The sequence below is a fragment of the Phlebotomus papatasi genome, chromosome 2, assembly GCF_024763615.1.
Source record: "Phlebotomus papatasi isolate M1 chromosome 2, Ppap_2.1, whole genome shotgun sequence".
NCBI classification, from domain to species: Eukaryota; Metazoa; Arthropoda; class Insecta; order Diptera; family Psychodidae; genus Phlebotomus; species Phlebotomus papatasi.
The window spans coordinates 651,863-664,526 of record NC_077223.1 but is presented as its reverse complement, the minus strand read 5'-3'; the positions used below and the strand labels follow the sequence as shown (position 1 = coordinate 664,526).

The following is a 12,664-nucleotide window of genomic DNA, read 5'->3' as shown; positions in this document are numbered from 1 at the left end:
AAGTTCCGAACACTAAAAGCTTGAAAGCCTAAATTCAAAGATACAAAATCCCGAATCCTTACGATCAGTAATAACCTTCCCGACTTGAGAACTCTCTCCGGTTGAGGTTTTTCCTCTACCGATTCGGAGATATTACCGGAGAGAACTTACATAAAAATCCATTGGATGTTCGAACATTTAAACTGACAAGTTCCACAAAATTGAGTAAGTTCATGAATAGAACATTTTTAAATGAAATTGCAATTAAAACGCTCTGCCATCCTGAAATTAAACAAAACTATACAAAAATTCTCTTTTTGCAGAAAACGTTTACACTGTTGTTGACAATTGAAGTGCCAATAATACCGAAATTCGAAATGGCAGAACAATTAGCGCTAAAGCGGTAGATTTTTGAATAGGTTTGGCTCGACTTTGGAGTGGATTTGTTTCTCCGAATGGTTATTACTGCACCGGGCCTTTCTGTAGCGATTCGAAGATATATCAGAGTGAACTTACCTAAAAACCCGTTGAAAGTTCGAAAATTTCGAATAGGTTCATGGGAAGGACATTTGATTTCAATAACATTCAAGTTCAAACATTCTGCTATTCTAAATCGTTTTTTTGCAGCAAACGTTTACGTACTGTTGTTAACGATTGACGTATTCAGAATATCGAAAATTCTGAATGGAAGAACAGCCAACGCTAAAACTGCGAATATGTATGAACTTTCTCTTTTTAAGACTTTTGGTCGATTTTCGAATAGGTATGTTTGGGCTTTAAACTTTTTTTATAATCACGAATAACCCCTTTGATAGCTTTTCACTGTGGTGTTCCAAAATTTTTTTAAATCTTGAGCGAAAGTGTGAAAATTCGAATTTATGTTTGATTTTTTCGAAAGTCAACGATATTTTATGAGAGTAGAATTTTATTTCATTTTTATCCAAGACAATTTTGGAGAATTAAACCCTAGTTTTGAACATACTAAATCAGTCGATTTTGATTAATTTCTGTGTTTCTTTAAAATTTAATCATTACGAAGCTGGGATCATACGAAGCATGGGCTGGGCACTTTCCCCTATGTAAGTCATTCTAGAATTTTTTGGGTGTGATAGAAATGACTGTAAGAAACACTTTTTTCAAATTCTTTGAAATTATTTATTTATTTGTTTATTTATCTCTTCATGAGACTGTATATATGCAAGTATATATGGTGGTGTACCTCCGCTTAGCTGTGTGTTGTCCTAAATCTCTCGTGAGTGACTGTAAGATTAAATGGTTGCGCTTATGCTGGTGATATTTACTTGATTTTTATCGCGTGGATTTCATGGTTTTGTGTACACTTGAGGGTTTCGTTTGAATTGGACGAAAAAATCTCAAGAGAGGACACGTTTGTAGCCCATATGGTTCAATAACCATTGCACAATTCCCTAAATGAGTCAGCTCTTAGTCGTGCCCATCTTTACTGCAACCCCTCAATTTTTTCAATCGAACAATATACGGAAATCGAGCAGCTGCCAATGGCGGAAATATAAATTTTTGTTGAAAAAGGGAGAGAATCTCACTTTCCAACGTCTATCTTCCCTTCCAAAACAACCGACAAAACAAGAGTATGGAAAACATGGAAATTACCAAATGTTATAATGTTATACCATTGATCCACATTGAAAATTTTACCATGAAGTTGATTAGTGTTTCATTCATTTGAATTAATATTTGTTCTACTCCAAATCGCATTCACGAGATCTCTTGCCACAATCAGGTGTAACATGAAAATTAATTTGCATTTAACATATTCTTCTTATACATGTTTGTTTTTTTCCTCTTCATCTAACAATGGTACCCAGACAAATTAATTTGCGAAACTCGATGGTGGAGTGGAGTACTAATGACGAACTTGTTTTAACTTAAGGAAGCTTTGATTCTAAAGTGAGCCCTAGGGGAAAGTACTCTCCTTTCGAACGTTCATGCCTTCGATGATAAATTAACTACACTTAAGAGAAATCCGAAAAAGTTAAAATAACATTCCGGAAATGTTAATTTTACCCTGCATTATTGATCCGAAATCGTTGTAAATATTATGCTTTTTAGGTGTATTAGGGGTTAAAGTTACTACCCTTTTTCATGTTAATTTTACCCTTACAAAGGTGTAAAATTAACATTGAAAAATGTTGATATAATTTTGCACCTAAAAAGTGTTAAAGTTATGAGGGAATAAGTTAATCGCACCCCCGTTTTTTTTTAGTGTAATATTTAATAAAATTGTGTAAGTCTATAAGGAAAAATAAAAGAAAATTCACATTATTCGAAGGCATAAACGTTCGAAGAGAGCGTACTTTCCCCTACAGTGTCGCAGAATCAATGCCACGATCTAGGAAATAATAATCCCACACTATTTTAAAGCAATGTCTCGATGTTCTAAAAATTATTTACAATGTTATGATATACAAATTAGACCATTTTATGTATTGATTTAGGATTTTTAGGAATTGTGTGGAAGAGGCTATGTACCTCAATCATAATAATAATAATAATAATGCTGGCACAGCATTCCATGAAGGAACAAGGCCTTCCCGCACTCTTAGAAAAAATTAGTTCGTACAAGCTCATATGCAGTTATTAGAACTATAAAATATAGTAAATATAGACCCAACTATATATTTAGTTTGGGTAACTAAATGAAATAGTTGACCACAGTTAGTTAAAGTATCCTTTTCATTTAGTTATCACAACTAAATCAAAATAGTAATGGGTACTATAACATATTAGTTTCAATTACTAAATAAATGGGGTTGATACCCATCTTATTGGCTGTAATAACTATATCATATTAGTTGTGGTTACTATATAGCATTCATTGTGATGCATATTTCTTATTAGTTGCTTAAAATTCGAAAGAGCTTCAACGCATTACTAAAATAAAAACCACTCTTTACTATTGGAAAAGTAGTCATAACTTTATGAAAATATAGGCCCATCTATTTACATTGGTTGTGAGAACTAAAAGGAATTAGTGACCAATATTAGTTGGGATAATGATTTCATTTAATTAACACAAGCAAATATAATTGTATGAAAGCATTATGAAATAATTGCCGCAACTTGTCCACGTAAATATTGCCTTCTGTTCTCACTACTAATAAATTTATTATGAGTATAATGTTTTAAGAATATAAGAACCATTTTAAATAGATTTGATAATAATCGCCCGAACAACTAATTTTCATTAGTAATTACGTCTAAACTTTTCTAAGAGTGCGCAAGGGAATTTCTAGACATGCATTATTATTTTTTCTTGTACAGGATGAGATTGTCAGTCCCATGCCTGTGGAATCAAGTGCAGTGAAGCTCACTGGATGCAATCCGAACACCTTTAACACCAGAAAAATTCCTGGTGACCTAAAGGGGATTCGAACCCGGAACACTTGTCTTATAGAGCGAGCGCTCTACCACTTGACCCATTGAGTGTCGTCAATCATACCCCATTTAAATCTGTGTTCCTCAAGTCCTTGAAGTGCTTCAAAACCACTAAACAGGCGGGACAAGAACCAATACAAAAAGGTCAATAACACAGAAGCACTTGAAAACAATAAAGTACTAAATAATGTTAATTTTTCATTGGAATAGCACCATTATTTATTTTGTGGGCGCGTCATTTTCGGAATTAGGAGTACTTAGAATAGCATCACCATCATTTTCAACCGCTTATCCCTGTTGGGTTGTCCCTATACCGCTTAGCCCATATGACATCCAAATTAGTAACCTACGCTTGTCGATCCTTCGCGACTTCAGGAAGATGTTCGGGTACGATCCCAAGGCGTTCCAAGGCAAGATTCTAAATTTGACTAAGCCACTTTGTCCTAGATCTGCCTCGAGGTCAATGCATGCTCACAATAGCTTGCATAGCTTTCCTGGGGAATCATTTGTGCTTAGTATATCTACTTCTTAATTCTAAGCTTGCTCAAGAGGTAGTAGATTGGTCCGCAGGATCACAATAGCTGTGATTGTGAAAGAGTCACAAGTGATTGTGGTACTTGATGTTAAAGTGCAGTACAAGAGATGGGTTATGCAAGCATTTTCCAATATCTTTTGCTTCTAATCTTTTCACCTCACTCTCTCAGGTGAATACCTAAGACAATGCACAATTTCCAGAGACAAGAGATGAAACTATAGGTGCTTGTGATGACATCATCACCATCCACGTGTGAAAACACTGGGATGGATATTCTTCACTGATGTTTTACCTTAATTGTCTGCATTAGAGCATGGGGAGCTGCCTCCTCACAAACTATCAATCACATCCCATTGAAAGTGTTGCAGCTTAAGACTTTTCTGGCACAAAACGTTTTATTTATTTAACTTAAATCCCCGTGTTTGGCCTTCTCCGAGGTCATACTTTACATCTCTCACCAATTTGTTTTCACGACACTTTGAAAAGATCAACCAAATTGGATGGTTTTATTAATGTCGACCTTCGGTTATTTTTCTGATGATCTTTGATGAACCTGATTGTTAAATTTCAATAGGAAATTTGGTTATTTGAAAAATTGCTCGGCAATTGTGCCCAAACTGCTCACCTTTTACCACACAAAATATTAAAGATTCCTCATGTAGGACTTCATTAAGCATCATTCTGCACTATTATATGCCACGTTGTGTCATCATTGATGCTTTACAAGTTTATTAGAGACGCTATAAGTTGAATGAGTTATTTGGAGTATAATTTTATGTCTATATACCGTATTCGCACAAAAAGGTCACTAAAGGCATTATGTTCTCTGTCTTATGGAGCTGCCAGCAAAAGTATTTTCTTTTTATGGATGTTTCTTAAGAATGCAGAAAAGTATGCAACTATGCATAAGACCATGGAGTGGAAAATATTTATAATATCATCACTTACATGACCATCGTTCTCCTATTTTAAATTCAAGAATTGTAACTTTAAATAAAAAACATTAAAAGTATAAAACAAAAAAATACTATCCTTGCCAAATTGATTTTGCGTTCTCCTAAATCACTTTGGGAAAATTTGCCAACTTTTAAAATTGTCTTTGTTCAAGCCAAAACTTTCAATATTTTACCATACATGCTCTTGATGCTGATGGGAGTTTAGAACAAAAATAAATCATATAGTTTTTAAAGTCTTCTAAAAAAAATTTAGAATAAAGTTGATATTTATAGTCCGATTTGAACTTTTATTTTTCTTTTAATTCAAATGTTTTTTTTGGTTGTTTCCGTTGATTTGGTAATATTATTTTGATTTGAAATCGCTTTTGCAGATGCATTTTACTGGAAAAGGGCATACAGTCAAGTGTGCTAATTCGGGCGCTTCGCTATATAGATCGTTAATAACTAATCCACTTAAAATAATATTTTTATTTTCGTAATATAGTCACTACACTAACATAATATAACTATTCAAGTTTGAGAAAAAGCAAAAATAATATTTTTATCCATTAAATAAGTGAGTGTAATCGACTCATTTCGATCTTGTGCCAGCTAGGTTTTCACTATAAATTTTCTAGCAGTGATATTTTCGCTAATGACAGCTGGTTGATTAAAACATTTATTGTTTTTTTTCCTTGTGAAAAAAGTATTTTAAATCCAAAGGTGTTTAATTAAAAATGAATTAGCGAAAAGGCGACCCAGTTAGTGCATGCTGACTTATTTCAGTATTATCATTATTTTATAAATTTCTTTAGCATTTTTGATAATTTTTGTTTATATTATGTTTCTGAATGAAACAGTGAATAATTCTATGGATTGAGAAAAAGTAAAAAAGAATTTCATCAGTCCGAAAACAAGCGTTTAAGTAGCACTCCTCGGAAAACGATCCAGTTACCACACCTTACTATATTTTCTCTATATTTTTTTTAGTATAATGAAAGATTTATTTAAATTAAGTTTTAAGCATATATCTGAAATTTTCATTTAAGAGTTTAAAAATTCAATTATTGGGATCTTATTTTCAGAGAAATTTTTCGAGAAACAAACATACTTTGCAATGAACAAGATTGCTCTTTGTAAGTTCATCTAAAGCAAAAGAAATATGTTTTCTGTTATAACAGATTAGTTAACCCTTTAAGGACGAGAAGCTTTCCGCTGAGCGGAATTCAACGAAATCAAGTTTTCCTCGATATTTTAGCCTAAATAAAAGATTTACGGTTAAAAAGAAATTTTCCCATCCCTAGGAGTCCTGGAAAACTATGGGTCATATATGACCCAATCGTCCTTAAAGGTAAAAAAGCACAAAATTTTCCAGACAACTTGTTTACTCGTTTGCGCTGTTATTTTTGAAAGATAAATAACTTGAATATATTTGTAATAATAAAAAGAATATTTAGAGTGCGAGTAAATATTCTAGTCCCAAGAGGTTTTTGCTTAAAAAAAATTAGAAATATTAAAAATATTAAAATTCAAGCACCAACGTGAAAATTTGAAAATTCGTTATTTTTGAGCTCAAATATTTTTTATATAGCAAATAGCTGGAGATTTGCAAAATATATACAAGATTCCTACATCTTTCTACTTCGTGATTATGTACAAATATTAGAAAGAAATAACTTCAGGTAGTCAGGAAAAATTATTTTCTCTATGGGTCACGGGTGACCTAGTCGTCCTTAAAGGGTTAATTCGCACTTGAACGAAGGTTTTTTTTTGTTACCATACTTGTTGGCATACTCTTATAAAATTCTTTCTTCTTTTTTCAAAAACCCTTCAGAAGAAGTCTTCGAAAATCAGGCGGATACGTTCGGATCAGGTTGAATACGGTAATGGTAACTAATTATCAGTTTTAGGGCAGAATCACATTGACAGTAAAATGCTCACCGTCACCGTCAAAGCTCTCACCGTATTTCGTTGATTTACGCATTTTAATTGTAATTTTTACTCAAATTCTCAATTAACGTGTTGCATTATCTCATACTCGGTGGCACTAGGTGAAAATAATATAAGAAAACTGAAGAAATAAAACGAAAATGCGATAAACGGTGAGCAAAAAAACTGTTCGAAAAACTGTAGCAAAAAGTCCTAGTTTTTTTTTGCTCACCGTTTATCGCATTTTCGCTTTATTTATTCATTTTTCTTATACTATTTTCACCTAGTGCCACCGAGTATGAGACAAGGTAATATCGTAATGGAAAATTTGCGTAAGAATTGCAATGAAAATGCGTAAATCAACGAAATACGGTGAGGGCTTTGACGGTGACGGTGAGCATTTTACTGTCAATGTGATTCTGCCCTAAATGTTAAAGGTTTTTGATTTTTCGGGTTCCTCAATTTAGGTTTTTGAAACGTTTTACGTACAATTGACCGAGGTTTCTCCATGGGATTCACCCCTTGCCATTTTCCAATATAATTTCAGTATTATCAGCAATTTACATTCTATAATTTATGTTTATTTACCCTCTGACAAAGTTCAATTTTTACAATAAATTCAAACATAAATCAACGTTGGAAATTTTGCCAAATAAGCGCAATGAACAATTTTTTTTAATTGGAATAATTAATTTTGCCGCAATGGGAATATTATTGAAAAGCATATAAAAAGAATCATAATTCATACAGCCAGTAACTTTATTGCTCGAACTCTTCTAGGAGAGCAATGTATATTACTTGGAATACATGGGAATAACATGGATATTTATTATGTTTACAATTTCCAACGAATCTGCCGATTTCAGAAAAAGAAGATTGCACTAGCTGTCTGACCATCTAATTGTGTTCAGAGCTCTAGGCGACACTGTTAGAGATCTAGGGAGACTTTCGCAATATTAATATGACTTTTTTCTTTACAATATCTTTCTTATTAAAAAATATCCTAGAATTACTCCTTCTAAAGGTTTTTTTTGAGATTTTAGAAATCCAGGATTTTGACCCATTTGGGATTTTAACTATTCGGGATCTTTCTTTTTCGGATTTTGACCCATTTACGATTTTAACTATCTGGGGATCTTGGTTTTACCGGATTTTGCCCTACTAAATACTGGATTTTATTTTAACCATCCGCGGAATCATGTTTTTTCCAGATTTTGCCCCATTCGATAATCAGCTTTTCTGGATTTTGAACCATTTAAAATGTTGTCTGTTTTCGGATTTTGACTTTAGGAATTTTAACCGGTTTCTGTTTATTTTTATCCTAAAATCCCGAAAACCCCAAAACGGTTGATCAGTTCTCTAGAGCGTATTTCTTGTAGATTTGTTTGTAAAGACCCCGAATCTTGGATAATGGTAATGAAAAATAAATACAATACAATACAATACAATACAATAAGACTGATCCGACTTGAACTGGTTTCGAATCTATTATGGACCACTACATTAATTTTTTTCTAAAGTTAAATTGGATTGCCTTTTACTATTTTTTTTAATTGGAAGTGATCTGTTAATCGCTGACAGTAGAAAATGACGTAAAAGGATTTTCCGGAATTTTTTAATCAAGTTACAAGTTCCTTAATCGAAACAAAATTGCATGATCAATTGTGATCAATTTTCCGAAATTACCACGAAGATTTCGAGAGCATTCTGCAGAGTCAGGACACTTTGCTACTCCTTTTATATTAAATTTATTTAGAACCAAAAATTTCCCGAGTAATATAAGTGGATGTGTGTTCATTATTTATTAAAAACGTATATGCAAGACCAATTTCGTGGTTGAAACCCTAATAGGACTGACGATACAAGTTTACAGAGTTTTGAATTGCGCTATTGAGATGCTTTATGCTTTCAGAGTTTGCAGGTTGTTGAAGTTATGAGATTCAGATATTTCTTTCCAATTAAGTTATATCTTCAAAATTAATTTGTATTCAGGGAAATATGCAATATTTCACTTTCTTTGACATAACTCCCATTCTTCGTATTTAAGCTTATTTGTGACTATATATAGTAGTTGGAATCTTTCTCTTCCTCATTCGCAAAAAAATTCTCATAATTTCAATTTTTCTTCCCTTTCCCATTATGATGCATCTGCGAGACAAGACAGAATTCAGTTATGAGTTTATCCGATGTGAAATGCTGGTATCATAATGGCAGTTTTGCCACAAAATTTATTCAAAATAGCACACTTTATTGCAGTGAGAGCGTTGTATAAAATGCTAATATGGGTAGGGAAGCTTGAAAATTCCATCTCACGTGCATTATCATTACCTCTGTTCAATTAATTCAGGCTGCAGGTTGATATAAAGTGGTATAATTGAGAAAGTAACTTCATTGGTCAATAGTGCAATTTATTTTGCAGATACCTCGAGTATATCACAAAAGTGGCAGAAATTGCGAAGAAGATGTGCCAGCTTTAAGGCAACAGCATCTGGACCGTCCTCACTGGATTCCGACACTAATTACATACTAACAGATGCTCCATCCTCATATACTCTCCTTGCACCACGAGATGACCAACTGACAACATGGAAATGCAACGAGAGTAATCATCTCTGGCGCCGCAGTGACTCGGCAGACAAATACAGGTGCCCAGAGTATCGCGATATTAATGTTAACCGGCCAAATGTTGCGGATAAATTGAGCACAAAGCCACCAATTGGCTTGAGGCCCGAGTCTTGGCGTGATCACGATTGGGAGTACTCAGTAAAGCGCTATGAAGACCTGCCCGAAACTCCCAGAGTCATGGGTCGCAGGGAAAGGCTTCAGTACTACAGTGCAAGTGACGAAAGGAGATCCACAACACCTCAGCAACCCCGCAAGAAGCTCAGCTTCAGCATGGACAGCGACAGTGGCATTCCGGTGAAAGAGAAAGAATCCTCCAAATTTCCCCTCCTGAAAACCTTCAAGTCCGCTTCCATGAGATTACCCGGCCAGAAGTCATCAATTCAGGAAGTACAGCAACTCCTCCGCAATAAATTCAATCGACTTCATGCCGGCCTCCGGAAACGAAGAGCTCTGTCGGTACAGGAAGTCTTCCAGACTCCTCAACCATCCCAATTCTATGTCCCATCACCTGCCTACGATGCTGATGATATTCCAGAGAGCGATGGACCTTCATCCCTTCCATACAGCGCGAACACCAATGATCGTTCACGGAATCCCGATCGGAAGCATCAGACCACGAAATTACCAACGCGATCACCGCCATCGAGGAACGGAAGTGTGTCTCGAGGATCAATGCAAGGTGCTTCGATTAAGGTAATTTACCAAGAAACCCTAATCACTTTGCTCGGGAATGAGCCCTACTCAAGCCACATTTATTGTGATCAATCCAAAAAAGTCCGTTCTCAATTGAACTTGGAAATTGAAGCATTTTTTCATCTTTCTAAATTTCCTCAGAAGATTTACGGGAAATTATGTTTCGCTGTTTAAACCCAGATAAGCTTATGGTAGCTGAGATTTTTTACACGCAATGTGTGAAAATTTGATTGTGAGTTGAATTTTGGGGGTAAAGAATCGCGTCGAACCAATTTTATTCATTTCGACCGACGAAAACAGTTTACTCGATCCGATTCTTCCGCTTCACTGAACTGGGCTTATCACTGGTTTTAAAGTTCTAGGTTTTATTGCACTTAAAAAGACAAAAAAACAAATTTTCCGTATTTTGGAAAATTATTCTATATTTTATCGTCTGCATAAATTCGTCCCTTTCAGGATTATGATCATTCGGGATTTTGGATTTTTCGATTTTGACTTTTTGGGATTTTGGCTGTTGGACTTTAGACCAATTTGAGTTTTTCAATTTCAAGATTTTAATCCATTCTTGATTGTGTATTTTCGGGATTTTGGATACACCGGCTTTACGTAATGTTCCGGGTATTCAGAAATGTCAGAGGTACGAAAAGTTCTTAATACGAAATTTTCCGGGTATCCAATTACACTAGATCCCGGCATTATGCACATTTTCGGGACCGAAAAAAAACGCGCGAAATGGCATTATGCATCGAGAAAATTTGCATACCTACAGGGGCTTTCTTTTGAATAAATTGACCGTTGAACGAATTTCGCTCAGAGTAAAAGTCGATAAAAGTAGTTCAAACAAAAAGATTCAAATGTTTCAACTAATTCAACAATATAAATGCATTAACAAACAGTACATGGCCAGAGTTCTTCAATAAATGGTTAGAATAATAAAAAAATACCTTAAAAAAAAAGAAATTAAAATTTTGTTCTGAAAAAGTAGCAAAATGTTTTCAAATTTCCCGCGTAGCAACATAGTATGCATTCAGGCGTATTTCAAAAATGATTTCATAAATTGACTCCCGATGGTAGGCAAATTTGCATAATTGTGTGTGCATAATTCCGTCAGGTGCATAATCCCGAAGGACTTAATGCCGGGACTGAGTGTACTGCGTAAAAAACTACCCAAGAAAAAAACGTCTCAGTATTTATTTATTCATTTGATAAGCAATTAGTTGTTCAACGATTTTAAATTAAGGCCTTGCATTAAATTAAGTGATTATTAAGTACTTAATGTGATAGCCGGGTAGTTTAATTTGAAATACGAGAAAATGCTTTATTTATTTGATAACACAAGAATCACTCCCATCTTGTACATTTTAAACCCTATCTGACTTGTTACTGCAATATGTCTCTGAAGGGTGCAAAACCGCCCAGTAGATTGCATGAGAAGCCACCACAATCATCTGCTACAAAATTACCAGTCTCTGCAACGCCCAAGAGACCAATTTTCGCCATTGGCGGTCGTGTAAGTCAGACACCGGGTGTCCAGAAGAATCCTCCGACTGATGGTGGCCTCAAGGTTCGCATACGGCCGCGGAGTCACTCACCGCTGAAGAACGGGACGACACGTAGCCGAGAATCCGTGGGTTTCTTTGAGCGTATCAACAAGTTGATGGGTCAGCAACAGTTGCCGCCAAAACCTGTCACACTTGTCAACGGAAGTGCCCAGAAGAAGCGACCAAGCACAATCGTCGCCACGACAAAGAGTGACACGGTTGTAGGGCGGACGCCTACGCCACCGGTTAGGAGGGCCCAGAAGAACCAGCAGGAAGCACCAAAACCACCCAACCGTGACCGGAAATCCAAGCAGGTAACGTCCATTTAAATGACTTTCACATTGTCAGACACACTTTCTCAATCTCTCAAGAGAATATGATGCAAGTGATAATTGAACGGGCAAGTGGACGTAATGGGCTTAAGGCGACACATTCCTACTGTGCACAGTATTCTTCCTCTTATCCAAAGCCAACAATTAAGATGCTACTCCATAGGATGATTAATATTCAATGGGGAATTGTTTCCCAGAATTCAATTAAAATGCCGGCAATCTTGTGGTCAGTATTTGTATAAAAATGGGCCATTGGAATGCTCATATTGATTAATTTGATTCTAGAGCGGGCGTTTTATATGGGCATTCCGGGGGCTCATCAATCCATGACTCATTCACGAGGTCAGTCTCATTACATCAATGTGGTATCTTAAAAAGTTCGGTAATAGTTACAATTAGCACACAAATTGTTTCTTTTCTCTGCTCGATGGAACAACGACTTTGCATTTTCAGTGGAGCATAAATATTTTTAATAGAAATAATTAATGAGATTAGAGGAAATTGGATACTAAATGCAAGAGAGATAACACAGTTAACAATATTGTTGCATTTTATTGTTTCGTATTAGTTCATTATCAAAGAGTAAGTATTAAGGTTGGAAGTGTTCTACTTGTTTGCTGATTAAAAATTCTTGTATAGGGTAAAATTTGGAAAGTCGGATACTTAAGAAATGTGTATTTC

General features: G+C 35.1%; 1 protein-coding gene across 1 annotated transcript in view; it reads left to right on the top strand.

Annotated features, from left to right (window-relative positions):
* LOC129802072 (pro-interleukin-16-like) overlaps positions 1-12,664 on the top strand; it is a 32,898-nt gene that overhangs the window by 12,367 nt on the left and 7,867 nt on the right. The window contains exons 3-4 of the mRNA XM_055847633.1: positions 9,212-10,110; positions 11,513-11,965. Of these exons, the coding sequence (XP_055703608.1) occupies positions 9,212-10,110; positions 11,513-11,965 (1,352 nt within the window). The remainder of the gene's footprint in view (positions 1-9,211; positions 10,111-11,512; positions 11,966-12,664) is intronic.